General features: G+C 44.9%; 1 protein-coding gene across 3 annotated transcripts in view; it reads right to left on the bottom strand.

Annotated features, from left to right (window-relative positions):
* LOC142497703 (alkaline phosphatase-like) overlaps nt 1-25,315 on the bottom strand; it is a 49,608-nt gene extending 24,293 nt beyond the window's left edge. Inside the window, exons 1-2 of one of the 3 annotated variants that reach the window (XM_075605872.1) lie at nt 25,156-25,315; nt 1,637-1,775 (exon numbers count right to left, since the gene is read on the bottom strand). In XM_075605872.1, the coding sequence (XP_075461987.1) occupies nt 1,637-1,700 (64 nt within the window). In that variant the 5' untranslated portion in view covers nt 1,701-1,775; nt 25,156-25,315. Of the gene's footprint in view, nt 1-1,636; nt 1,776-2,286; nt 2,307-4,590; nt 4,813-25,155 lie in introns of those variants that run through there. The other 2 variants (XM_075605873.1, XM_075605875.1) reach the window with 2 other exon arrangements.
* Between the last annotated feature and the right edge of the window lie 1,069 nt (nt 25,316-26,384).

Here is a 26,384-nt window from a genome sequence, read left to right on the forward strand (position 1 = left end):
AGACAACACCCCAAAAAGTCCGGACTGGCCCTGCTAAACCAGGACGCCTGATCACTCTACCTGTGTGGCACAGAAGATCCTGTGATAATCTAAAGCAGATGGTACTGATAGTAAAGTGATAAATAGGCGCAAAACAACTAAACAGGTGATCACTGTGAATATAGTGAAATAATGGGGATACTTTAAATATAGTGAATAAAAATTAAGGTGCATAAATCATACACGTGTGTGAATAAAGTGATAAACCCAATGAAGGTAACACAAAAATAAGGAGATTTCACCCCCTGCTCAGACCCTCTGGTAGGATTAGTCTTCATTCGTCCCAAATGTTGTATTAGATACACGAAATCCAGGGGGAGCATAAAGGAGAAACACACAAAAGCACAGAAAATCTAAGTGCAGAGGAATTACAAGATGGGCATTAAGCTCCAAACCTTGGCTCGTATAGAGTGTCTACTTACAAACTGTAAGATTTATAACAGCAATAAAGGCCAAGGCAGTCAATCCATGGTGGGTGTCAGTTCAGAGTCATCAGGGCAGGAGAGAGGAAAACACTGCATAGCACAGATCAACCAGGTAAAAAAGTTTTAATCTAAGTAAAAAATATGCACTCACAATGTGTCAATTAAAACCGGGCATGTCACACTGCAATAGTGTATAGGAGAGACCGTCAGCAAGCCAGCTCACCGTCCCGTGGCTCCCGATAGACCTCCGTCTCCAGCCCCTGCTTCGTCGCGTCACCGCAAGACTGAGTGCATATTTTTTACTTAGATGAAAACTTTTTTTATCTGGTTGATCTGTGCTATGCAGTGTTTTCCTCTCTCCTGCCCTGATGACTCTGAACTGACACCTACCACGGATTGACTGCCTTGGCCTTTATTGCTGTTATAAATCTTACAGTTTGTAAGTAGACACTCTATACGAGCCAAGTTTTGGAGCTTATTGCCCATCTGGTAATTCCTCTGCACTTAGATTTTCTGTGCTTTTGTGTGTTTCTCCTTTATGCTCCCCCTGGATTACGTGTATCATCTATAATCTAAAACAGATTACAGAAAAAAGACTCCCAACGTTTTATCTGCTTTGGGGCACTCTGACTTTACACTACATTTTATTTATTTTTATCTCTACACTTTTTCTGATACAAGTTTAATGTGTTGTGTGCAATAAAATCTGTATCATGTGCCATCTAAATAGCAGCTTCTAAGCATTTGAAAAGTTACACAAGTGGCAAATTGTGCATCTAATTTGTTGTAGAGCTCTCATTAGTGCTGTCTACGGTTAGGGCACCAGAGCTACATTGCAAACTGCAGTGCAAGTGTTATTACTATTGCATAGTTCATTAGCTGGTGAAGTGCTCCACCAGGACCCACCTCAATATTCTATGGTGGTACAAAGTATAACGAGATGCAGGAGTGCCCTAAAATAAAGTTAACTACTGACTTGGTTTTGCATATATTAATGGTCCATGCAAGCAAGAATTCCATCTAATATTGGAGGAGGATTATAAAGTAGGAGCAGATATTTCCACATATGGCTCTTGCCAACTCCGGCCGTGTTAATACTCGTAACCTGAAGGCACAGGTCAGAGGCCTCTTCCTCCCAGTAAGCCTCAAAAAAAGCATCTCTGACCACTTACCTGGGAATGGGACCGATCGCGAGAGCGTGGCCGCCAGCAGCAATATCAACGCTTTCACTACCATTCTCTTTCCCTGGGTCCAGGAACACCGACGAGATGTATCCAGGCTCAGATCTGTTCAAATATCCTGTTTGCCGCCCTGTTGGAGCAGGAAGTGCAAGTGATGAGACTGGCGTTGTTGGATCAGTGAGAAAATGTTTGAAGTCCTAATCATGGAAACGGCTAATTGCTGCCACCATGGCCGAGAATGTGTGTGAAATACAAAAATGACCAACGTATAGCACTTCAAGCAATGCAAGCATCTGTGTGAGAGTTTCAGGGCACTTCTTCTGTCGTTTTCAAGAGCCGTTACAGTCTTTATTTAATGGCTTTTAAATTGTAGATCTATATACGCACTACAAGGGTTATCTCAGTACTGCCACATTAAAAACGGAGGCAGCTCTTGGTCAAAAAACTGATCCAGATTCTTTCTTTTTTTTAAATGAAAACAATGATGCAATTGTTCTGCTTTTTTGCCATTGGAAAACTTAGATAATTAACCCCTATGAATGGTGCAAAATGATATACAATCTATCAAGCTTTTACCAGGGGTGCAAGCAAGCAGGGATTACCACCAATGTTTGTGGCGACGGTGATCTAGGGATACTCACAACGGTGGTATTCTTCCGTGGGCACAGCGGGAATTTGATTTGAGTCATTGGAGGTCTTCTTTAAAAAAAAGGTATAAGGATCTGCCATAATTCTTTGATTTTAAACACCACATGGGGACCATGAAAACTTAAGCACCTCACGTGTAGGATTTGAATGGCTGAATCCAGCATATATTTCAAACTTTTCTGCTGGCAGTAGAGCATCACCAACTTTCCAGGATCGCAATCACATGGTTGCAATCAGCCCCCAGTAACGGAAACAGGAGTGGCGGGCGCAATGGCGTTAAACGCAATGACCCCCTTAAAAAAAACCTAGCAAAATTAGCATGGCCTTCCCTCTACATCATAAGATGTACAGGGAACATCATAACGGCGGCCTGTAAATGGTGAGAACCATGCGCTCGACAAGTGTACTCACCCAGGATTGTAGAGGAGTAGGAGGATACAAAAGGATAAATGGGTGTATATTTAAAGGTCCGCTAAAAAGTAAACTTTCTCGTGGCAAGTGAAATCAAATGTGAGCACCTACCATGTGCTGTACTACAAAGGCTTGGTGTTGGGTGTCTTTATTTGGAGAATGAGCACTCCTAAACTGTCCTTTGTATTTCGTAATCCAGCTTGAGTTTACTTTTAGGCTAAGGTTTTGATCACATTATTTTGCAGCATCCTCCTTAGCTCTGGCATGACTGTACAAGCATTATAAAGACTAGGTTGAAGGCCACAGGCGCTGCCTGTTCCACAGTTCCTAGAATTTTGGAAGGTTAAATGACGCACTTTGTTGGCTCATTAGCCTTTCCACTCACAATGTGTGACTATCTGCAGTTTAAATGCTGCAAGATGTGTTTAACAGCTTAGAACACTGTTGGAAAACTTGATAAAGAAAAGTTGATGCACCTGAGTGTTTTCTCTTATCCAATGGCTTTTATGCTGATCATTTATTGCAAACCCAGTATGTCATTTTAACTTGACATGTATGTATGTACATAGCGCTTCACAATACACGTGACATAATATTTGAACCCAATGGGAATAAGCGCTTCAGACAAAACAATAGGAAAAGGAAGAGCTTCCCATGTAAGTGATAACTAGTAAGTGGGGAGAACTTATACAGTAGGAGGGTGTTCTGGTGAGTGAGTCTGCAGGGGGTCATGGTTAGTGCATGTGAGATGTATAGTATCAGTCAGCGGAGCTACCCATATGCTTCGTTAAAATGTGTTTTAAGAATGTTGACGATGCAAGGTAGTTGTGAGCGAGAAAACCTTTGTCACATTTCAGACTTGCTCCATGCATGTTACAGTGTTCGTTAAATAAACCCCATTGAATGCTTTACTTGAGGTTTAATCTGTGTTCACACTTGCTCAGTATGTTTTTGCTGATCTCTGGCCTTTTGTGTATATGTCTATCTTGCTGACCTCTTCAGCTATGTGGTTTATCTAACATGACCAGACCTGAGGGCGGATGCTTATTTTACTAGCCAAAAGGCATGCAGAGCAACTGTTTCTTTCCTAACAGGGTGTGTTTGCTTGCACTAGACTGTTTCTAAATGATAAAGCTGATGATAAAACTCTGCATTGAAATGTTAAGTATGTGGCTGTTTTGGTCCTTACATTTTCTTCTTGCGCACAGCCTGACCTTCACCCTGCTACAAAGTAGCCAAAACGTTCCCACCAACACACACCTTAAGGCTGCGGTCCCAGTAACTGCCACAGCACACGGCACGGCGTGCGCTGTGCGTGTAAGCACCGCCCCTCAATGGGGCTGGGCCCAGTACGCACCGTCACGCTGAAGGTGCAGCCGCGCCGTACTGCAGGGTTTTTTCAACTCAATGAAATTGAGTTCAAACCTTGCGACAGAGGCGTGGCCACGCCCCCACCGGCGGTTCACCCAATGAGGGCGAACCAGCCACGTGACGTAATGGCCAGGCCCCCGCAAATCCCCGACCACGCCCCCTCCCGTCGCAAGCTTCCCTCTCTCCTGGAGACCGCAGATCGAGGTTAGCGCTGTGCACGCGCCTCCCCCCACCGGGCGCGCGTGTCACAGACATGACTGGGACCGCAGCCTTATTCCTTAATGCTACACTACCTGCTTATCCAATAGCCACACCACATAGCGCTGCCCTAAATGTCTCGCTGCTACTCCACTCTGTCATCTCATCTGATACACCACAATCCATCCCCAATACAGGTTGCTACTGCACCTTTCTCCTCATCCTTTCCTGCTGGATGAAGAAGTACATATTCACAACCCCAAAATGAGCGCACACAGGTTAAAGCACCTCTTTGCTACATTGCATTGGTAACTCACCCTGCCAGCCGACAGGTGAAATAGCAGAGACATAACAGCACAATAAAGGCCAAACAGGAGCACACCACAGCCGTGAGGATTATCTGTGTCTCGTTGGTCAGGGTCATGGTGAGATGCAGCAAGGGGCAGCCCAGGCTCTTGGTTATGGAGAAGTCCAGGGTGGGATCACTGGTGCAATAGCTGCCTAGTCCTGTTATCTTCTAACACTCATCTCCTCTACAACAAAGTGCCTCTCACACAAAACCTGCTGTCAGCAGGCTTATGGATTTATACCTGATCAGATAATTCCTCAAGCTTAGCCCAGCCACTAAAAGCAATAACCGTGCAAAACCAAGGCCATATTCCACCTGCCTGACTGGTAGATGTATGGCAAGAAGCCATGCGGGCAACTCCCTCTATAAAAGGAATACAGTGATTTATACACCATGAATGCTTTGCCTTCTAAATGTCCCACATAACTAGAAAATATATACGTTTCTAAATAGATCAATAGATTTAGATTGCATAGAGCAATTTTGATTGTGTGTGTGTGTGTGTGTGTTGAGCTGTGTTCAGTGTTGAGCTGTGTATATATATATAACGTGATCCGTTACAATGCAAATCCGCTTATAACGCGATCCAAGCGTGACTCCCAATTTTTGTATTTATGAATACTTTACAACACGATTATTGGTATCTTAAATACTTTATTGTACAATGCATACAATTGTACATTATATCTAAAGCCATCCGCTTATAACGCGATGTGATTCTTTGGACCCCAAGCACAGCGTTATAAGGGGGTTCAGCTGTATATATATATAAAACAAGTCTGAAGTGGCCCCTTACAAATTCTATACCTACACAGATAGCAAAATAAATCTCCAAAGCTAAGGTAAAACTAGACCATGAGTGTTATAAATAAGTGCAATATTATGCTAATTCAATATAAATGCATCAACTAATACATATTTTAAAAAAACTAATATAAAAAATATAAATTGACACAAAAAAACAAAAACCAGTCCCAATACAATGTCCTCCAGAGTCTTTGCAGCCTGTTTGAGGGGAACACCACTCCCTTGAAGATCACTTTTGTTTGTTTGTTTTTTTGTGTGTCTTTTTTCTATATATATATATATATATATATATACAATTCATTACCGTAGCGGCTATATTTCTATATATATATATGTATATATATATATAGAAATATAGCCGCTACGGTAATGAATTGTTTTTTATTGTTATGTGTGTTTTGATACTAGTGTAGATAGCAGGGGGTCTCCTGAGCTGGACCGCATTGGTTTCACACAAGGAAAATGACCCCTGAACGAGGTCAAATGTGTATCTCGCACACCATCACAGAGGAGGGTAGATGGATAACCTGTGTGATGACTGGAACTGCAATAAATAATACTAGGGTGGTGCTGACTGGGAATATATACTGTGATGAACAAAGAAAAGAAAGAAAGCTCCCTATAGTGTCGCACTAGAGAGCACCCTACACTTAAATTAAAAGTACTATTTATTAATGAATTAATTAAAATATATTTATTGCAGCAAAATATACAATAAACCAAATGATTAAAACAAATTAAAAATGAGGGAGGTGTCTGTGTGCTTATTGTCAAAGACGTCAGTGTATATAATGAAATAGCTATTAATTACTATTTATGTCCACGGTTATATGATTATACTAACCGTGGTAGTAGCTATTAAATACAATTCTAGGTCGTCCGACAACTATTCCTAAGTAGATGAGAGTGTTGGTTTGTTAAGAGGGTAATGAGCTCTGTGTATCAATGGCTTTGCTTGAAAATGGAGTACTGTGAATACAGTCACTATATACACATACACAGTGATACCAGACCACCAGGCTCAGAAATAGCTGAGCCTATAGGTCTGTCCTGGTGAACAGCTATAACATATGATAGCCAAATGCTCTTTAAAAAAGAATGAACATAGCCCTCTCAGACCACACTCTGTGGGTCTAACACTCACAATATAAACTAATTAGGAGATAGTCAGAGCGTTGTGCTTCCCATGACGAAGGCTCCGAAATGCTCTGACAGTGAGGAAAGCACCAGACCTCTCCAACTAGCCTGCGCACCTGGTAGTAGCGCCTGGCCTGCCCAACATATGTTTCACCGTTGTGGCTTCAATAGGTTAGTCATTAGGGTATAGTTATAATGGTGGCAAATGCTGGACTCTGATTGGTCATTCCCGATCACCTGACCACCAGGTTGCCTCAGTTTCGGAGCCTTAAGCAATAAGCACACATACACCTCCCTCATTTTTAATTTGTTTTAATCATTTGGTTCGTTGTATATTTTGCTGCAATAAATATATTTTAATTAATTCATTAAAAAATAGTACTTTTAATTTAAGTGTAGGGTGCTCTCTAGTGAGACACTATAGGGAGCTTTCTTTCTTTTCTTTGTTCATCACCGCATTGGTTTCAACCTTGGGGACCCCCTACTTCATGAGATACAGGCCCCGTTATGGGGTGCCGGTATCCCCCTGCAGGATTTAAATCCCCCGGTCACGTGGCACAGGAGGTTTAAAAGCACAGGGGATACCCATACCGGGGCCCGTATCTCATGAAGTAGGGGGTCCCCGAGGCTGAAACCAATGCCGTCCAGCTCAGGAGACCACCTGCTCATGTACACTAGTATTATAATTTATATTTATACTGCTCGATCGCCTGTAAGAGCCGGGCATGGAGACGCAGCGTCTCCATGCAGCTCTTACAGGCGGCTTTTTTTCATATCAGCTATTGTGCTTTACAAGTTTAAGCACGATAACAGGGGGGAAAAACAGCTCCGCACGATCGGGCAGTTTTGTGATCAGCCCTAACAAAATGTGTTTCACTTGTTAGTGAATCCCGCCTCTGGCTTCATTTTTTTAAGAACGATCACAAAATGCCTATCCGAACGCAAAAGCTCACTGCTTAGTACATAGTCTTCTCTCTACCCCTTTTGTGTCTATAGCCCTCTCCCGCCTTAAAACTTTATCCCTAACTGCCCCACACCTCTGGAATGCCCTTCCCATCAATACCTGACTAGCACGCTCTCTATCCACATTTAAGACCCACCTGCTTAAGGAAGCATATGAGTAACTCCGTGGCTGATAATTAACACCTCATACATTAACCTTGGCCACCTGCAGACGCAGTTACCAGAACGCCCTCCTACTGTCTTTGTACGTTCTTCCTACCAACCAATTAGATTGTAAGCTCCTCGGAGCAGGGACTCCTCTTTCTAAATGTTACTTTTATGTCTGAAGCACTTATTCCCATTATGTGTTATTTATATTATTTGTTATTTATATGATTGTCACGTGTATTACTGCTACGAAGCGCTATGTGCATTAATGGCGCTATATAAATAAAGACATACATACATACCCAGAAAAAATAAGCTGTCATGATCACCTATCTAGAGAACTCAAAATCCTATAAGGGGTAATATTATGCAATTCAGGATAAATATAAATATGCAGAATAAGCCAACAGGGCAAATTATGACAAGAGCTCTCCAGTAACAATACATGTCACAGGAAAACCAGGGCGGTCTGGAAAGGGAGACACCGGGGTGGTGTCCTCCTGGCTTCGAACTTCCATGGTACTCCATAAAAAAAACGTATTTACCAAACCATACTCTGCTGTTTAAAGGAGCATTCCTAGGGACACATTGTTGTGGGGGGTTTTAATAAATAGGTTGGGAACAGGGGGTCACCGGAGCAGAACCGTGTTGCTTCCAGTACCGCTTCCCAAGATACTTACCTCAGTATGTGCTGCCGCTATCTCTGCACAGATTAAATGTCCTGTGTCACCTGGGCCAATAGAAACACCAGGTATGATGTCACGGCTTCTTATTGGCCCACAGGACATTTAAACCCACGATTTTGATAGCCCTGACAAGCCCCTTCTAGGCTGCTACCATCGCTCCCCTTCTGAGGTGAGTATCTTGGGAAGTAAGGAGCCTTCTGAGCTGAAATTAACATGGTTCAGCTCTGAACACCCCCTGCTTCAAACTATTTAAAAAGTGTGTCCCCCGGGGGTTCCTCTTTAAACTCCTTCCAGCATTGGAAGACTCCTTACAACTCATTGACTCAACAGGCTGTAAGGTGTCCCTCGGCACCAGAAAGTGCCTTTTGCCAATGGAAAGATCCCATATCGGTATGTATGTATGTGTTAAGTTTAGTCACGTTACTGTAGGGTCAATGTTTTTTACAGGCTGGGACTACAGTAGATCCATCTCTGGAATTTATCAGTGCTGTCGGGCCTTTTGGCAGACGGTAAACAGCGTTGAGCAACAAGGTCCTTTTACGGCTATTGACTTTTACACTGCACGTCCCGGAGTTGTTTTGGGCTGGTTCATACTGTATTTTCTCTTGGTTATTAATTTCTTGGCCTGTTCCCTTCTGTCTTCTAGCAGGCAAGTAACTTTTTAAACACTGGAGAGGCCAGCAAGGCGTTTTCAAAGGCATGTGTTTGCTGTCCCCATCAGCACTGAAGAACAGTATGCCAGTTTATATCCAGCTGGCCTTGTTATTAATTGATGGGTCTATTAAAGTGCGACACAAATAGGTAATGCTTTTCACAAGTGGTTTGGCAAGGGATTGAACTTTCCCCAGTTGCACTCACGACCTCACAGAGCTGTTTGTATGGCTAACTTGTATTTATTATCCAGTATCCTAGCTATTTTTCTATTACATTGAGGTAGTGGCACAAATGACTTCTTGTGCTGTTAAAATGTTCTCAATGACGTAGAGCAGGGGAGCTCAACTCCAGTGCATAACCTTACATTTATCTGTATAAAATCTCATTTGCCATTTACCTGCCCACGTTTCCAGTCTCTCCAAGTCCTTCTGAAGAAAAATTTCATCCTGCTCTGATTCTATTACCTTACCCAATTTAGTATCATCAGCAAAGATGGAGACTTTGCTCTCTATCCCAACCTCAAGGTCATTAATAAACAAGTTAAAAAGCAGGGGTCCCAGTACCGATCCCTGAGGTACTCCACTCACGACTTTAGCCCAACCTGAAAAAATTCCATTTATGACAACCCTCTGTTGTCTGTCCTTTAACCAGTTTTCAATCCAGGTGCATATATTATCACTGAGTCCAATTTTCTTTATTTTGAACACCAACCTCTTGTGTGAAACCGTATCAAAAGCCTTTGCAAAATCTAAGTAGACCCCATCAACTGCATTACCGTGGTCTAAATTCCTACTTACCTCCTCAAAGAAACAAATAAGGTTAGTTTGGCAAGATCTATCCTTCATAAATCCATGCTGACTATTACTAATAATTTTGTTTTCCATTAGGTATTCCTGAATATTATCCAGTATTAAACCTTCAAGTAGTTTCCCTACTATTGAAGTCAGGCTTACAGGTCTGTAATTTCCCGGTTGTGATCTAGCTCCCTTTTTAAATATAGGCACCACATCTGCTTTACGCCAATCTTGTGGTACTGAGCCTGTGGAAATGGAGTCCTGGAATAATAAATATAATGGTTTGGCTATTACTGAGCTTATCTCCAAACTTGTTTAACAATGGGTGGGTTTTGTTTTTGAGAAGTCAAAGCTCTTTAGTTAAATTGATAGCAATGTTGTATGGCACAGCTGCAGGATGCTGGAGTATTGATTTCAAGTCTCAACTCCATTTGCGAGAGGGCTTAATTAGAGCATGTACCACCGGTGTCAGAATGTTTTGTAATGTTTTCTCCCTGAATGTTGGACCTGATGAAAGGTCCGTATGGGACCTGAAACGTTGTCTTTCCACTGTTCTTTGCTGTCACATTAAATGGAGAACTGCATTATGAACTTGTGAGTAGATATCTACTATTTATCTCTGTCCTAGAGGAAACCTGCACTTTGGAGAAATTGTTTGTCTGTGTTGTGTTGGCTGCACAAGCCGGATTCTCCTCGTCTGAAACTGTTTCCCCGCACTTTGGAATTCTCCCTGAATGTTGGACAATGTAATCCCTTTGCCCCCACCCCCTTCTCACTGATGGGTGGATGGTCCTACATGCTCTCAGTCCAAATCCATTTCTTGTGGGCTTTTTGTTCTAGACCAAATCACACACACACCGGATTGGGCACTGAACCTCCGTGCAAATAATCCAAGTCCACCATTGGATACAATCCGGACGAATTTGAAAACATCCATGCACAGATTAGTCCGTGGAGAGGGAGAAAGATTCCACTCCCCAACACCCCACACAGATCAGTGTCCGGATTTTTAACATTCTGACCACGGATTTTGGATTGCTCTAAAATAAATGGAAAAATCCCAGGTGGTGGATTTGCCTTTTTTGAGACTGATCCATGGACCAAAGGAACAACTAGCCGATCCGAGACATTTCAAACATTTTACTGCCCTGTCTGTTTATTTACTATTCCCTCTGCCATTCCTTCTCTACCTCATCTGCCTTAGATTATCTTGGGGTTTTTTAACATCTGTCTTAAAAACTCCTGGAATCTGTGTAAATCCGTATTTCTGACCTGAGGAAGAGAGGAGAGCTCTTGAAAGCTTGTCCTATAATATCAATTGTTAGTGCAAATAAAAAAGGTATTCCCCTAATAGTGAAGTACTCATATTGCACTTCCAATTTTAAAGACTTCTTAAACCGATATAACTATTGGAACAAAAAGGTTTTTGGACCATGTTTTAGTATTTGCCCTACAATTTCCTTTTCTATTTTCTGACTTTGATGCATTTATTGTATTATAATTGTCTTTGTAAAGCGCTGAATACATTGTTGGCACTATAAAAATAAAAATACGTACATACAAAGTAGAGGACCTTTTAAAATAAATACTCTAAAAAAAATGAAAGTGGTTTCTCTGGGTTTGGCGGGGGTGGGGGTGAGGGGGGAAAGGGTAAGCCAAATGTAGGTTCATTTGCAGAGCAAACGGCATCCAGTTCTGATTTTTATTACAAAGAACAATGGAGGTTGAAGAAATTCGGAAAACCCTGCCCCCCTTCCTCATGAAAGTTCCTGCTGTAATGTTAAACAAAATATAACAAACATCAATTTAAAAAATACTTTCAAATATGTATATGGGTGTGATTTGATTTGAATGACCAATTGCTTCCTTTTAACACTGTACAGATGCTGCTTCATATGATTGGATCTTTAAAAGATTTTATATATAAGATTTTAACAATATACAAATATATTCGGGGACAGTACAAGGAGCTTTCAAAAGAACTATTCATCCCAAGGGCAGTACAAAGGACTCAGGGTCATCCCTTTAGGTTGGAGGAAAAGAGATTTCACCAGCAAACAAAGGAAAGGGTTCTTTACAGTAAGGGCAGTTAAAATGTGGAATTCATTACCCATGGAGACTGTGATGGCAGATACAATAGATTTGTTCAAAAAAAGGTTGGACATCTTTGTAGAAAGGAAAGGTATACAGTGATATACCAAATAAGTATACGTGGGAAGGATGTTGATCCAGGGATTAATACGATTGCCAATTCTTGGAGTCAGGAAGGAATTTTTTTCCCCCTATGAGATATCATTGGATGATATGACACTGGGATTTTTTGTTTGCCTTCCTCTGGATCAATAAGGACGTATAGATATAGGATAAAGTATCTGTTGTCTAAATTTACTATAGGTTGAACTTGATGGATGGATGTCTTTTTTCAACCTCATTTACTATGTAACTTTGTAACTATATATACACACATATACACATATATACATATATACCTTTATTTAAGTTCAGCTTGCTATACTTTTTTTTAAGTTCAGCTTGAAGAATAAGAAATGCCATGTTCTTTACTATGCTAAACCATCACAGTTTACCCACTGGTTAGATATACATAGAGAATGTAGAATGAGCTTTTAGGTTATTTCCACTAAGACCCAGACAATGTTGCAGTGCCCAATGAGACATTTACCCTCAAAAACAGAATCACGTTGTAGGAGTGAGTTCTTTAGATAAGTGAACTTGTCGACATCTGATCCGCGTTTTTTTTTTTTTACCCAAATCTGATCCACGGGCGCATTGGACACTAAAAAAATTCAGGTGGATACATTGTTATCCACCAACAGATTTGTCAAAAACGGAATCTCCAAAAGAAGACAAAAACACATAGCGTACCAGGGATAAGTAAATAAGAAAATTGTATTGAAAGATTCCCAACTGTTTCTGAAACTTATAATTAAAAACATGATACGGAGCTCTAACAGGTAGAGCCCGTGGTTCATTGGTGGTGTTCAGTGACAGAGTCCACAGAGTCCCTGAACCAACCGAGGAACATCGTCCTGAGGAAGCACTGCTGTGTGCGAAATGCGTTGAGGTTTGCGCCAGTGGATGACCGCTGCTGGAGTTTAGTGTTCCTTGGTTGGTTCGGGGACCCGGTGCACTCGGCCTCTGTTGCCAAACACAAACGTGAATCTGTGAATACAATTTCTCTATTTACTTATCCCCGGTGCGCTGTGTCTTTTTTGTCTCGTCTCCTTTTTGTTTGGAGATCCGGCGGGGTTTCGTAGGTTAGCAAAGCGCTCACAAGATTAAAGCTGCAAGGGGAGAGTTTATAGATCCGTTTGGACATTTAATAAGACTGAACTAAAGAGAATAAATGAAGAGAGAGGAACTCCGCTATAAAACACCCAAAATGTTAGTATAGATTGGTAGGTGCTATCTGGGAAATATTCAGAGAATATTAACATATTGTACTACGGTGTACATAGAACGCAGAAAGAATGCAGAGATCCCTTTCTGGGGCCTCCACCACAAGGAATGAATTACATATGATAAATGCTCAAATCAAACTTTAATAGGCATACTAAAATGAATACAGTACATGAGAAATCTAACAGGGGTGTTCATCTAAAAAATGCCGAACTTATCACGATTGCTTGGTATTAAGTGACAGCGATACTGGCAAAACAGGGGGGCTTAGATTAGGACCCTAATGATCAGCACATCTCCCCAGTGGTTTAGTGATAAATTGGCTGCAGATCTAGAAGATGCAAATTCAGTTGAAAAAATACTGATCTGTATCCAAGCCTTGATACTATGTACCAATGGTGGAATAGCAACAAATGTTGCTGTCTAATTGTATATTCCCCTCAATGTGGGTAGTTCCCAGCCTTACATTGACTGGACATTACATTCGTCCTCCAAACATGAAGACACTAAGTTTGTGAGTCTCTGCTTAGAGCACTGTTTGATGCAGGGTGGACTTTGAGGTAATTAGGCTGAGTGGAGTAGACTGTTTGGCAGCCCTGTAGAGCAGCTGCCAGCCGACCTGCATGTATGTGATTAAGATTTGCAGGACTGTTTCCGCCTTTTCCAGGGAGCAGCTAAAGCAGACTCCGCTGTATTGGATCACTGTACTTTAGTGATGTCATTATGACTAGGGTTGCCAGATGTCCCGTATATATACGCGATATTGTCCCTGTTTTCCATTTAATTGCCCAGTATTTTATGGGGAGAAGGCTGGGAGGGCTATGGGCAGGCCAACCGGCGTTGGAAGTTGGGCCCAACAGGAAGTTAAGACCAACTTCCGCAAGTATGATGTCACCAGTAGTGACCTCAGCGGTACTACGTGGCAGCAGAGCTCAAAAGTATGTTGCGACAATTGTTTTCCAGCAGCTGGTTTAGCTCCGTGCTAGAACTTCTGCCCTACATAGAAGAGGGCGTGGATTCTGTTGGGCCTGTCCATACAACCTTCCTCACAAAATGTCTGACTTGTCAGGATAGATCTTGTGGAAATGTTTTAGCTGTGGGGTACGAGTCCTTTAAATATACGTGGCACATTCCCCAGCTGTTCTCCATTTTAAGCACAGGGGTGTTTGAAAGGTGGTTTCCTGGTATATATAGTGCTTGGGACTAGACTAAAAATTGTCCCCCTCTCATCCGCAAACGAATTGGAATTCGAATTATTATTATTTTTATTACTGGTTTTTCTGAATTTGAAAATAATGATTTTTTTTTTTTAATTTGGTCATTCCTGCTTTCAGCTGATGCAACGGTTCATTTTATTGTAATTCTATGATGTAATATATACTTGTTCATATATTGCATGATGCAGAACAAGTTGGCTTTGGATAAAACAAAAACCTGAACATTTAGAACCAGAATACCTGTAAAGGGCAAATCTCCAATATCTAGTACAATTGTTGTACCCCAGAATTGAACCTACTTTTAAATGATACATAGACCCGTTTAAAGCAGCCATACTGCTAATTCCAATCATTGTGGCTTTTTCACATCAAAAGGTGAGGTCCTCCATAGCTGGACCGCGCTTTTGTTAGCTCTGTGGACCCTCCAGGTCCTGAGATACTGTACATACTTGTTTAATTGTCGCTGTTACTTGTTGGCCATTGAAACAGTCATCCAATAGGAAGCCGCAACACCATCTCCAATGTGGCTTCCTATTGGCCCATGAGATTTGCTAGTTGTTTTGATTTTCCAGAAAGGGAAAAGAAAACACACCAGCCCCTAAATGGGGTAAGTATTTTGAGTACATGGGTCATATTCTAGTTGCTAAAAGTAACGCGATTTGGCTCTACTTGATAAAGGGAGGACAAAAATTACAAAATCAATAGATCCATTCTGTGGGACAGAGTGCTCATGTAATGTCTGCTACCTTGATATCGATCACTTTGTTCATGTTATCAGAAGGCAGAAGCAAAGTCAAGCACACCAAAAAATCAATGAGTAGTGTAGCCATGTGTTAAAAATGGTATACAGTTCTCTCTCATGCTGGCAGTAAACCTGGTAAGTATACAGGATTGCCAGCATCAATCATGGAGGTTTGCCCTCACACCCTGGTGAGGTGTCATATGTACATGATGGGAGTGGTAACAGACCTTGTGTTCATTGTTAGTGACACAGGAGGTGGAGCCATTCCTTTGGTATATAAGACACAGAACTGCCCAAAGTTAGAGGCTTTTATGTTCAAGGTCGTGTGCTAATTAAAAGAGTGATTCAACAGCAAGTAGTGAGACCTGCAGCAGTAAGGCTGGCAGGGCCTACACTGTGTCCAGGGACCTCGCACAGGTGGTGATCTCCCTGAAGGGAGAGGTGATCCAACTCCATTGGGAGGGCAGATCTTCTGAAATGAGAGTGCTAAAGAAGATAAGCGGCTAAGCTGTTTGCTGCGAGGGGCAGTCTGCCTAAATCATCAATAAAGATGCCCTTGTTCACAAGAAACCCCATGTGTGAGTGTGAAGTTACTCCACAGAGGAAGGCACCACCGAGGCGTTCTTCATCAGAACCATCTCCTTGCGGACGCAGAGATCCTGATGAGGTGGAGGCGCTGCACTGTATGTAGGTAGGACTCATGCACACTACCTCAGCTGCCTGTCTGGGTTGACATTCCCCACACAACATCATGCGGGAGACTCAGGAGTCCTGTTGCCAACAGGTGCACCACCAGACACGACCATGTAATGGAGACTGGATAGACCACAGGGGCCAATGTGAGATTGGATGGGTCAGGAAGGTCCAGAAAATCCATTACATTTGGAGGCGCTGCTGAGAGACCTGTCAACAGGACAGGCTTTTGCTAGCCACAGCATACACAGAGAGTGTGAGCCTAGCCTGAGGTAGTGCAACACGAGTCAGACCAACATTAGGTACACGAGGTGGTGCATCGGGCAATCTTTATTGTATCGGTATGGCAGCTGCCCCACAGAGCTCCATGTACAATAACAGCAAATACAGTAACCAAATGGCGGCCGCAAGAATGGAGGATCCGCGCGGCGCGGAAGGTCCAGATGGCGGACGGAGGCTGATGGAGGGAGCGCACGTGGTGTGCGTTCCACTGAAGAGCAAGCTACCGAAGTGACTTTGGCAAGCATGCTGTGGAGTGGCAGCAAGGCTGTGGCCGTGCCATTTTGGTCCTGCTTGGGACCGTGGGGTGAGACCCTGGAGGACAGTATGGAGGACATTGTAGTGGTGTTTGGAGGAAATGAGGGATCTGCTTGCCAGCCGGCGAGCGCTATGCAAAGAGCTACCTCAGTTGCTAAAGTGATTGGCAATGTAAACCAAGATGGCGGTTCCCGCTTCCCTGGGAGACCGCGTGGGCCGAGTGCAGAAAATGCTGCAAATGTTAAAATTGCAGAAAGTTGGCCAGGAGTGGCGCCAAAAGGAAAACCCCACCCTGATGGGAGGTATGGCGCGAAAGCTGTGGCCGCGCCCTCATGGACAGTAACAAGCTCAGACACAGTGCTGGGTCACCCTGTGAACTTGTGGGACCCGCCTCTAATATCAACCAGGGGGAGTGGTTTCCAGCTTTGTCTAATGAGGATGGAGCTGGCGGAAGGAGGATTTAACAAACCAGCCCCTGCCCTTCAGTTGCGAGGAACTGATCTACTGGGAAGACCACTGTAAAAAGTGTCTCCTGTGAGCAATATGGCCTGCAAAAGTGAGGAAGATTTGGACATTTCTGCCCATCCCTACTCGGCTCCAGGAGGCCTCCTGGTGCTTAGAGCTGGGGGGAAAGAGACTGTCAAATGTTTGTGCATGCAGTGTCGGCTGCCGGGTGGTTCTGTCAATACCACGTCCAGATGCCCGCAGTGCGGCATCCATTATTTATGGGCTGTGCAACCGCTTGTGCCCAGACAGACCGTGGAGGCGGGGGCGGACACAGCCATGCTAACAGCTGAAGCCCCGGGTGCGGCCTGGAGAGAACCCGTAGATCCCGGAGCATGGGGATTGCTCCTCATGATAAAGACGGAGCCGGAGGAGAAAGGAGCCTGTACACGAGGTGGAAGCCGAGAACCTCATCAGCAGTCCCCGATGGGAGTGCCACTCCCTGAGTCGGAGCTCGACTCCTCGGACGAGGAGCAAGCGACCCCGTCATCGGTGGTGACGCGCCTACCGGCGGACCACTACAGCGGTGCTGCGAAAGAACCGGCACTTACCTGTGTCGCGGCGGTGCAGAGTCTCGTGTCGCCGGTGCAGAAACAACCTGAGAGGCGGAGTCCCAAAGCCGTGGTGACTTCCAGCGCGGATGGTGGAGAAGGAACCATCCCGAGCCGATGGAGCAATAAGCGACATCCTTACCCTCCCCAGGCGCCGGTGGTGGCAACGGCGGAGAAAGGACTTGTCCGGGCCCGAGCGGAGCGGAGAGCAGAACCATCTCTTCCGGCAGCGGATGTCGTTCTGGAGGAAGAGGTTCCGGTTGGGAACCCAACGCAAGATGGCGGCGGTAAGTCCCGCGGGATCCATGACATCACTTCCGGTGGGCACAGCGGAGCCGGATGGAAGATGGCGGCGTCCTCGCAACCGAGTAGCTGTACCCGATCGCCTGGATCCGGGAGAAGCTGGCAGGCCCTGCGGAAGCCTGGGAGCAGCGATACGGAAGAACCGGAAGGCCAGTCCGATGGCACCGGGCCAGGTAGTGGAGAGATGCGGGTCGTAGCCCCGCGGATGCCTGCTGTCTTTCCTTATGCCCAACCCCCGGCCATAGTTAAAGCCCCTACCCCTGTCACTGTTGCTTACGGGTCACAGTCGAGCCAAGGGTGGTCTGGGGAGTCCTGAGCCACGTCAGATGAAAGGACTGGGGAGAACTTGGACTATGGGGAATGTTTTACGTTGGATGACGGGTCGGGTGGGGGAAGATATATGCAACAGGTATCCTGTTCGAGTGATTGCCCTAGCTCTATTAGTGTCAAGGTCACCAGTAGGCCCAAAAGGTTGGGGTCCAACTCAAGATCAACCGGTACCTCAGGGATATCCTCAGGGGGAGAGCAAGAGGAAGGTGAGGGCACTGTAGCGGTACCAGAGGAGGTTAGGGAAACCAGGTGGTGGTTACTCCACAGAGGAAGGCACCACCGAGGCGTTCTTCATCAGAACCATCTCCTTGCGGACGCAGAGATCCTTATGAGGTGGAGGCGCTGCACTGTATGTAGGTAGGACTCATGCACACTACCTCAGCTGCCTGTCTGGGTTGACATTCCCCACACAACATCATGCGGGAGACTCAGAAGTCCTGTTGCCAACAGGTGCACCACCAGACACGACCATGTAATGGAGACTGGATAGACCACAGGGGCCAATGTGAGATTGGGTGGGTCAGGAAGGTCCAGAAATCCATTACAGTAGCAACAAAGGTAATTAATGATTATAAAAAGTCACGGCTGCATCCTTGACTTTTTATAGTCATTAAATTACCTTTTTTTGCTCATTTATTTGTATTTTTTGGTGTGCTTGACACCCTTATTCTTATGGCTGTAACTCCTTGACCGGACCATTAGCCTTAGCACCCATTTTTGCTATTCTCCTTTACTTTAGACCCCTTTTAAGGGCATCCCAAGTGGCTTGACCTCCCTCTTCTTTATATTAGCATAAGGCTGCGGCCAGGGTGAATGAGAATGCGCTGGCGCTCGAGCTTGGCGCTAATTTTTCTTGGGGGATTTCTGTCTTGCTATTTGTGCGTGTTGGGGGGTGCGGCCATGATGTCGCATTGCAGGTTCGCCCTCATTGGGCGAACTACTTACATGACATGCCAGCGAGCGGCAGAAACAAATTAACTTGTCTCTGCCGGCAGCTGAGCGCCGTGAGCTCACGGGCATGTGCGCACTCACGCCGGACTAAAACATTGTAGTAGTGTGTTTGAGCGTGCATGTGCACTCAGCGTCACCCTGGCCGTAGCCTTAGACTGCGTTTATAGTACTAGCAACAGCGATGGCGTGCAGCCACAAAGCAACTTAATGTAGTTCACAGCAAGAGTCCACTACGTGACTGGCACCAGCCAATCACATAACCCCTTGCCACCAGCGACATCACTCACCAGTGTGCAACTTTCGGTACAGCGATGGCGACATGTGATGTCATGGTTAGCGTCGCCTTCGCTGTAGCCAGTACTATAAGCTCAGCCTATGGCAGGAGATATGCAAACAAAATAGACAGTTCATTAGAGATACACAATGTAGCAAACTGGTTACCTTCTAGCTTTCAAATCTGTCCCCTTCTAAGGCTGAGTTCAGGGTGGATACTACGGACGCAAGCTTCCGTGCGCGCCTCCACCGCGTGCTCCTGCAGCCCAGCAATCTGTGCCTTAGCTGCAGGAGTTGGGTCGCGGCGTTTGGGGGCGGGGCGGGGGCGGGGCGAACGTTTCACGGAGCTGGATCGCTGAACCCCCTCACGTGACGCGACTGCAGCCCGAAAAATCAATTTCGGTTATGGCTGCAAAATGAAGCAGCGTCAACACTGTACTTTGCCGCCACAAGAAGCTGCAATGTGACATGGTTCGTTTAAAACCATTGCAGTGTGCCGATCGTGCGCTCACGTCAAGTTGTATCCACCCTGAACTCAGCCTTAGAACAACTTTAACTGTTAAAGGTGCAATCCCACATAGTCGGCCAGTTGAATTTCTTAGGCGCCTCCGAAGAGGGCAGTGTTTGTCAATCAAGTGATTTTGTGAATCAAGTGAAATTGACACTTATTAGACAGGGGAAGGAGACTCATGAAGTGTTTGCACAGCCTGTAACATCACACACAAGGGGGTAGCCAGAGGAAATCTGACTCCCCAGTCTTAATTTAAAATAAAAAATTGTCAAATTTGGGTAAAACAAATAAAAGAGGTATCCGTTACCCCGATGAGAGCCCTTGAATTAGTTCACTTTGGTCCCTGGAGGGATTGCCCTTTTTCAGACTGTAAATTGCACCAAGTTCACAAATCTAAAACTCGTGCCCTCCTGCTCTGTACATAAGATGTGCCCAATTGTGTATAGTGGTAAATCTTGCACATTGTGTAAAAATCCCCTTGTCAGTGTGCACATGCACTTTGTAGCTCACAGTTGTGTGAATGTGTGCGAGTAAAAGGCAGTCTCCTTCCTTCCCGCGCATAACCTGTTCGTTCGTTCATTATAGCGAGGTCCCACTAATGAGAACCTGCTGTACTTCTGAGCGCTTTGCATGCAGGGGGAAACTGTTCAGCCCTTATCCTCTGACTGGCTTTATAGCATCGTGCTTTACTTCATACAGTACGTCTGTTCCTAGACCAGGGGTATCCAACTTTTTTTGGTTAAGGAAACCTATGTGAAATTCTGAGGAACCCCCAACCCTCTCTTATAGCACGTCTGAGATCAGATGCATTGTAATGAACCCCAACCCTCTCTTATAGCGCGTCTGAGATCAGATGCATTGTAAGGAACCCCAACCCTCTCTTATAGCGCGTCTGAGATCAGATGCATTGTAAGGAACCCCAACCCTCTCTAATAGCGCGTCTGAGATCAGATGCATTGTAAGGAACCCCAACCCTCTCTAATAGCGTGTCTGAGATCAGATGCATTGTAAATTCTTCTGTATTTGGTACAATTTTAAAATTACCTAGAAATTACAAGAAACCCTTTAGGGATGCCCGGGGAACTCAAGCGTTCTTAGGAACCCTGGTTGAAAAACACTGTCCTAGACTGATGCCAAAAAGCCCTACAAGTGTTGAGATCTTTTGCCTAGGATCACTTAAATTCTTTGATGCAAATACATGCGCTGGAGGCACCTCTGGAAGCAAAACCCTGAGGCGCATTATGAGAGGGGGACTCTATACTCTGCAGCTTGTGCAATGCTGTGCATTATGAGAGGGGGGCTCTATACTCTGCAGCTTGTGCAATGCTGTGCATTATGAGAGGGGGACTCTATACTCTGCAGCTTGTGCAATGCTGTGCATTATGAGAGGGGGACTCTATACTCTGCAGCTTGTGCAATGCTGTGCATTATGAGAGGGGGACTCTATACTATGCAGCTTGTGCAATGCTGTGCATTATGAGAGGGGGACTCTATACTATGCAGCTTGTGCAATGCTGTGCATTATGAGAAGGGGGACTATACTATGCAGCTTGTGCAATGCTGTGCATTATGAGAGGGGGACTCTATACTCTGCAGCGTGTGCAATGCTGTGCATTATGAGAGGGGGACTCTATACTCTGCAGCTTGTGCAATGCTGTGCATTATGAGAAGGGGGACTCTATACTCTGCAGCTTGTGCAATGCTGTGCATTATGAGAGGGGGACTCTATACTATGCAGCTTGTGCAATGCTGTGCATTATGAGAAGGGGCTCTATACTCTGCAGCTTGTGCAATACTGTGCATTATGAGAGCGGGACTCTATACTCTGCAGCTTGTGCAATGCTGTGCATTATGAGAGCGGGACTCTATACTATGCAGCTTGTGCAATGCTGTGCATTATGAGAGGGGGACTCTATACTCTGCAGCTTGTGCAATGCTGTGCATTATGAGAGGGGGACTCTATACTCTGCAGCTTGTGCAATGCTGTGCATTATGAGAGGGGGACTCTATACTATGCAGCTTGTGCAATGCTGTGCATTATGAGAGGGGGACTCTATACTATGCAGCTTGTGCAATGCTGTGCATTATGAGAGGGGGACTCTATACTCTGCAGCTTGTGCAATGCTGTGCATTATGAGAGGGGGGCTCTATACTCTGCAGCTTGTGCAATGCTGTGCATTATGAGAAGGGGGCTCTATACTCTGCAGCTTGTGCAATGCTGCGCATTATGAGAGGGGGGCTCTATACTATGCAGCTTGTGCAATACTGTGCATTATGAGAGGGGGGCTCTATACTCTGCAGCTTGTGCAATGCTGTGCATTATGAGAAGGGGGCTCTATACTATGCAGCTTGTGCAATGCTGTGCATTATGAGAGGGGGACTCTATACTATGCAGCTTGTGCAATGCTGTGCATTATGAGAGGGGGCTCTATACTCGGCTGCTTGTGCAATGCTGTGCATTATGAGAGGGGACTCTATACTCTGCAGCTTGTGCAATGCTGTGCGATATGAGAAGGGTGCTCTATACTATGCAGCTTGTGCAATGCTGTGCATTATGAGAGGGGGCTCTATACTCGGCTGCTTGTGCAATGCTGTGCATTATGAGAGGGGGGCTCTATACTCTGCAGCTTGTGCAATGCTGTGCATTATGAGAGGGAGACTCTATACTCTGCAGCTTGTGCAATGCTGTGCATTATGAGAAGGGGGCTCTATACTCTGCAGCTTGTGCAATGCTGTGCATTATGAGAGGGAGACTCTATACTCTGCAGCTTGTGCAATGCTGTGCATTATGAGAGGGAGACTCTATACTCTGCAGCTTGTGCAATGCTGTGCATTATGAGAAGGGGGCTCTATACTCTGCAGCTTGTGCAATGCTGTGCATTATGAGAGGGAGACTCTATACTCTGCAGCTTGTGCAATGCTGTGCATTATGAGAGGGAGACTCTATACTCTGCAGCTTGTGCAATGCTGTGCATTATGAGAGGGGACTCTATACTCTGCAGCTTGTGCAATGCTGTGCATTATGAGAAGGGGACTCTATACTCTGCAGCTTGTGCAATGCTGTGCATTATGAGAAGGGGCTCTATACTCTGCAGCTTGTGCAATGCTGTGCATTATGAGAAGGGGGTTCTATACTCTGCAGCTTGTGCAATGCTGTGCATTATGAGAGGGGGGCTCTATACTCTGCAGCTTGTGCAATGCTGTGCATTATGAGAGGGGGCTCTATACTCTGCAGCTTGTGCAATGCTGTGCATTATGAGAAGGGGCTCTATACTCTGCAGCTTGTGCAATGCTGTGCATTATGAGAAGGGGCTCTATACTCTGCAGCTTGTGCAATGCTGTGCATTATGAGAAGGGGCTCTATACTCTGCAACTTGTGCAATGCTGTGCATTATGAGAAGGGGGCTCTATACTCTGCAGCTTGTGCAATGCTGTGCATTATGAGAGGGGACTCTATACTCTGCAGCTTGTGCAATGCTGTGCATTATGAGAGGGGGGCTCTATACTCTGCAGCTTGTGCAATGCTGCGCATTATGAGAGGGGGCTCTATACTCTGCAGCTTGTGCAATGCTGTGCATTATGAGAAGGGGCTCTATACTCTGCAGCTTGTGCAATGCTGTGCATTATGAGAGGGGGCTCTATACTCTGCAGCTTGTGCAATGCTGTGCATTATGAGAGGGGGGCTCTATACTCTGCAGCTTGTGCAATGCTGTGCATTATGAGAAGGGGCTCTATACTCTGCAGCTTGTGCAATGCTGCGCATTATGAGAGGGGGCTCTATACTATGCAGCTTGTGCAATACTGTGCATTATGAGAGGGGGCTCTATACTCTGCAGCTTGTGCAATGCTGTGCATTATGAGAGGGGGCTCTATACTCTGCAGCTTGTGCAATGCTGCGCATTATGAGAGGGGGCTCTATACTCTGCAGCTTGTGCAATGCTGTGCATTATGAGAGGGGGGCTCTATACTCTGCAGCTTGTGCAATGCTGTGCATTATGAAAACCAGCGACCAATTAAACAATGTGCACAGGCTGCTGATCATTGGTACATTCTGTAGTGTGCGTTCAGATTGCAATGCATACTCTAATTAAAACACATCTGACTTCAGTTCACTCTCTCTGCCTCAGGCAGCTGAATGATGGAAATTAATTCCTCCCCCAGCATATTGTTCTTATCACCCCCACACACACCAGAAGGAATGATACTTAAAATATAACCGTGTGTGTGTTTAATTTGTGCCAGCCACATACACACCTTGCTTCAGGTGGTGAATCCATCATACAGTACTGTAATGAGTGCATATAATAAGCATGTAATGAGTGCATATAATAAGCATGTAATGAGTGCATATAATAAACATGTAATGAGTGCATATAATAAGCATGTAATGAGTGCATATAATAAGCATGTAATGAGTGCATATAGTAATAAGCAAACAATGAGAAGGGAGCCAATGCATGCAGTGCTTAAGTTATTACACTGCCAGTACAGCTCTCTCAGATTTGTAATACCTGCATGAGTCATAATTGTTTGTAAAGCACTCAATGCAGTTATTGCTGTACCGCACGGCAATCTTGGAAAGGAGGGTGTGGGGAGGTTATTTGTGTGTGTTGTTTAATTTGTTACATGTTTACACCATGGGTTGTGATCATGCATGCAGAATTAAGCTGCTGACTCCTAGTGGTTGCAGTGCCTTAAAAGTAATGGTCCTGCGCTTGTTTTCCAGATTTTCTAAAACTGTTAAGCATGGGGATACCGCTCCATCCCATCTCCCTGCTTCATACCCTAATATGCAGGGCTCTCCGGGTCCGGTGAGCTCCCGCGAGCGGTGTGCTCACCAGGCAGCTCGGACAAGGTCCTGCAGAGCAGAGCCTGACCCCCTTAGGACATTTCCTTGTTCACTGCCCAGCGCACCTTTTAGCCAATCTGGCCACGAGGATGCAATGCTGCTAGGTGGATCATTGTGTGAAGAACGTCTAGTGAGCCTGGCAACATTCCCCTAAATCACAGCCTTCCCCATGGGAAACTGAGAACAAAGGAAACTCTTCACTACTCTATGGTATAAGTGCCAGGGGCTTGCAAAGTATCACAATACATACATACAACGTCCCACATGTCCCCCATTAACACTCCTGTGCAGTATGAAATAAATGTGATTTTAGCTAGGAGATTTTTTTTAAAAATGCACCCATCTTCGGGGTGAACATGGTGTTGAAGTTTGAGATGCCCCCTGCTTACTGATGAGATCTTTTAGGGACTGTAGTTTTAGCTGCTTCGGAGAAATACCAAAGGGATGAGTGAAGCTGCCTTCCTTACCTTTCTGCTGGTGACTGTGTCCTGTGATGAGGAGAGAAAGTTGCCAGCCCTGTGTAACTTGTTCTGGGGACTCCCTTCTGGGCTGAAGTTATCAGTTACTGTGTCTCCAAGTGCCCAGTGCCAAGTGCTCCTCTATCTGAGGAGTGAATGCTTTGCTAACAGAGGGGCGGCCCATTGGGATGCGGCGCAGCAAATCCTTTTTTGACTTTCTCCCAATACCAGCCCCTTCTTTAATCACCGCACCCCTTCTTCCTCCTCTTCATTCATTCTCCTGGCCCCTTTGCAGCCTTTGGGGAAAAACAAGCTTTTCTACCTCAGTGGGTGAGACTTTAACCCAGAAGTGTTCCTGCTGGGACATGCTGCCAGGGCTATAATAACACAAAGCATAGGTCTGGGGGTCTGCTGTATCCATTAGCCCACCCAGGCTAAGGAGGGGAGGTGTTTCTGGATGCCATCCATTTAATTTGTCAGCGAAACAAATATTGTGTTTAAGAAAATAAAATAAAGATACATTTTTAAGTGCAATGTATTATCTCCACCTCTTTTGTCATCATTAGGCTAAGTCCCCGCTAGCTAGCGCTGAGCGGGCGGCGCTTGCGGCAGGAACTTACATACATATATCTATATAAGTCCCCGCTCACGCATTGTGCGCGGGCACACGCTCACACGCGATCGGCGCTAAGGTAAACAAAAAAACTTTACTTACCCGCGCGCTCCACTACATGCAACGACCCCCCGCGCGTACAAGCAGGACACCCGGCGCTCATGTTTGGAGCGCTCTCTAAGCATGAGCGCGCTCAGCGCCAGCGGGGACTCAGCCTTAAAGTACTCCAACAGTAATTAGTCACCATTCAAGTGCCTATATTTTTTTATTTTATTTATAACATGTTTTACCAGGAAGTAATACATTGAGAGTTACCTCTCGTTTTCAGGTATGTCCTGGGCACAGAGTTACGATGACAAATAATACATGATATAACACCGGTTACAAGTGACAATAAAATGCCGAATTGTTACATTATAATGGCAATTGTAAATATAGTGTTTACTACGGTATGTATGTGCAACTCAGTTTTAAGTGATTTTTAAACACCCCGACTTCAAAAGACGACTTTCCATGGTGACTCCAACAGGTAAGTCTAACACACCTTTTAGATGACATGGCGCCCCGCTTGAGAAACGCTGATTTTATTAACAAACTTTAAAAAAAAAAAAAAAAGTACAAATAA

The sequence above is a fragment of the Ascaphus truei genome, chromosome 6 (assembly GCF_040206685.1).
Source record: "Ascaphus truei isolate aAscTru1 chromosome 6, aAscTru1.hap1, whole genome shotgun sequence".
NCBI lineage: Eukaryota > Metazoa > Chordata > Amphibia > Anura > Ascaphidae > Ascaphus > Ascaphus truei.